At 60.9% G+C, this 2,928-nt stretch overlaps 1 protein-coding gene across 1 annotated transcript in view; it reads left to right on the forward strand.

Moving 5' to 3' along the window:
* The first annotated feature begins 285 nt into the window (after positions 1-285).
* Positions 286-2,928, forward strand: part of LOC124473326 (verprolin-like) — an 18,428-nt gene continuing 15,785 nt past the window's right edge. Inside the window, 3 exon segments of the mRNA XM_047028629.1 lie at positions 286-355; positions 666-1,068; positions 1,070-2,624. Of these exon segments, the coding sequence (XP_046884585.1) occupies positions 967-1,068; positions 1,070-2,624 (1,657 nt within the window). The 5' untranslated portion in view covers positions 286-355; positions 666-966.

The raw sequence follows: 2,928 nt of genomic DNA on the forward strand, positions 1-2,928 counted from the left end.
CACCCCATCCCAACACAACTCTACTCCACCCCCTCTACCACTCCCCTCCTCTCCTCTGCCTCCTGTTTTCGCCCCTCTTCTCGACAGCGTTGGTGGCCTTGGCGGTCGGTGTCCCGTACAGGCGCTGTGTTTACACCGGGTCTTTTATAGAGTAGTTGGTCGTTTACCTCTGCTTCGACCAGCCGTGGGTGTGTGTGTGTGGCGTGTGTGTGGGGTGTGTGTGGGGTGTCTTGTTACCCAGCTCACCACCAGCCAATACAGGCACGGTTTAATAATTGAGGGATCGTCTACCAGAGAGAAGCCACCTGATAGCAAGGACCTCAGGAAGCTCAAAAACATTACAACAGGATATCAGGTGAAACGCCTCCCCTCCCTTCTACTTCTTTAGTTTTTTTTCTTCTTCTCCTTCTACCTCCCTTCATTCTACTCTTTTGATGTTAAGTGTAACTGAAGACTTGAAAGAAAACACCACCAACTCTACTCTTTTTTTTCTCTTCTCTCCTTCTCCTTGTCGGTTTTCCTCTCTCTCTCTCTCTCTCTCTCTCTCTCTCTCTCTCTCTCTCTCTCTCTCTCTCTCTCTCTCTCTCTCTCTCTCTCTCTCTCTCTCTTTTTTTTTTTTTTAAAGCTATCTTCTTGTTTTCCTTCTCTCCAATGCTCGTCGCCAGCAAGCAGTTGAGTCTCGGTCGCTCCCATAGCTGGGACACCCTGGGGGGGAATGAGGGTCAGTGGGACAGGGGAGAGAGCGTCTACGAGCAGCAAGCCAGGATAGCGGGGCGGAGGAACTCGCTAACGTACGGGGGAGACGGAGGAGGCTGGTACGAGCCTCCCCCAGGCTCCCGGCCTCCCGACCTCGATCTGAAACGGGAGCCGTTGTCCTATCAGGACTCCCCGTACAGCCAGGGCTACGCTGAGCGAGGGACGAGGAAGGGCTCCGTCCCCGAGCTCAACCACTACGACCGCCCATCCATGGCTCACCGAGGATCCATCGTTCCCCAGGAATACTACCCCCACGACCCTGCCATGTCCTCCCGCCCGCCTGACGATCCCCGGGGTTTCTACCGGCCCTCAGCCAGCGCCCCAGCCCCCTCACCAGCTGAGCCGCTCAGGCTCCCACTACGGGATGAGCCCCGTGGGGCGTGCTCCCTGGGACCAAGGCCAAGGGGGCCGACCGGGACCCCAGGGGATGCCGTCTGCCTCCCCCCTCCCTCCCCCGCCTCCGCCGCCCTCCGTCCACGAGATGAACCGGATCTACAGGGAGACTGGAGGCGCTGCCGTCTCCAACAAGATGATGGCAGACAGCCAGCGCATGGCCAGCCGGGACCCGTCCCCGTACAGCCTGGAGCCCTCCTCCCCCCGCTACGCCTCCGAGCCTCCCCGGCCCGTCTACACCGACGTGAACGGGAGGCCCCTGGACCCGCGCCAGCCCGCCCCCACCTGCCTGGTGGTGGACCCGTCCTCCCAAGCAGGCATGATGATGAGGCAGGAGAGCCCCTCGCCCTACGGGGTCCCACAGCCCTCCCAGCAGCCGCTGTCCAACCTGCAGATCTACGACCCCAACGCCCCCTTACCCCCGCCTCCTCCTCCCCCCACCGCCGCCCCAGCTCCCGCCCCGCCCCAGCCCTCACCCATCCCAACTCCGCTGCCTCCTCCGCCCTCCACGGCGCCCCAAACCCCCGCCCTGCCTCTGGACCCCAAGAAGACGGTGGACCCAGAGTTCCTGGCGCTGCTGCGTAACGAGGGCCTGTCAGAGAGCACCATCTCCTCCCTCATCCAGCAGGGCTTCGACTCCACCGCCATGCTGGCCGTCATGGAGGAGAACGACGTGCGCTCCGTGGCTCCCAATCTGGGCCAGGCGAGGGTGCTCTCCAGGGTGGCTCTCAGCTGCAAGAGGCCCTCAGAGGCCCCTCTGGCTCCCCCACAGCCCCAGACGCCTCTCCGCGGCCGCTCCAACAGCTTCAGCCACCAGAGCAGAGAGCTCTACCACCACCAGCAGCAGCAGCAGCAGCTGCAGCAACAGCAGCACAGCATGGGCCTGGACCCCCACATGATGCCTCCACAGACCCCAGGAGGCATGCAGACCATCTCCCCCAGGATGGGAGAGGTTATGGGCAGGAGGCCCAACAGCGCCCCCTCACAGCACCTCCTGGAGACCACAGGCTACCCCCGCTCCCCAAGCCCCTACAGCGGGGCCATGGTTCCCCTCCAGCCACGCCCCATGTCCGCCTACTCCCAGCACCCTGGCGTCCACATGCCGGGCATGCAGATGATGCAGGCCATGCCCCAGCACATGACAGGATCCATGCCAGGGATGCACGGAATGCCCCAGCAGATGCCACTGTCCATGCCCGCCCTGCCGCCACCCCAACACGCCCCCAAGGCCTACTCCACCAACTACACCGTCCCCATGGAGCTAATGAAGCGGGACCGAAGCCTGCCGCCCATGTCCCCCATGCACAGCCCTCACCCCAGCCCCCAGATGATGCGCAAGCCTGGGGGACCCTCTCCGGACCAAGCCCTGCAGCCCGCTGGGTCCGCCATGCAGGGCCAGAACGCGGCCAACCAGAAACTCAGCCGACGTACTGGCCCACCTGTCATCGTCTCGACCATGGCCTCGCCAGACACAAGTAACTCCCTCTTTCATCCTCTCCTTTATTCATCCCTCTGGTTGATTTCAAGGTCCCCCTCTTTGTGGAGATCTCTAGATTTTTTCAGGTAGCTGTTGGATGGTTCAGTTTCAAAAGAGGACCGTTATGTAAGAGCCTTTCATAGAAAACCGAAAGCTGCTACAGCAGTCTCGAATCGCAGATAAAAAACTGAAGTACCCTTTCTGTGTGTATTTTGGGTCTGTCTCATACGAGGGTGCCTCTCAAACAATTTTTGGTTCCTGTTTTATGGCTAAATATACATCCCATGGGTTTGCTCTTGGTA

The sequence above is a fragment of the Hypomesus transpacificus genome, chromosome 11 (genome assembly GCF_021917145.1).
Source record: "Hypomesus transpacificus isolate Combined female chromosome 11, fHypTra1, whole genome shotgun sequence".
Classification (NCBI taxonomy): Eukaryota; Metazoa; Chordata; class Actinopteri; order Osmeriformes; family Osmeridae; genus Hypomesus; species Hypomesus transpacificus.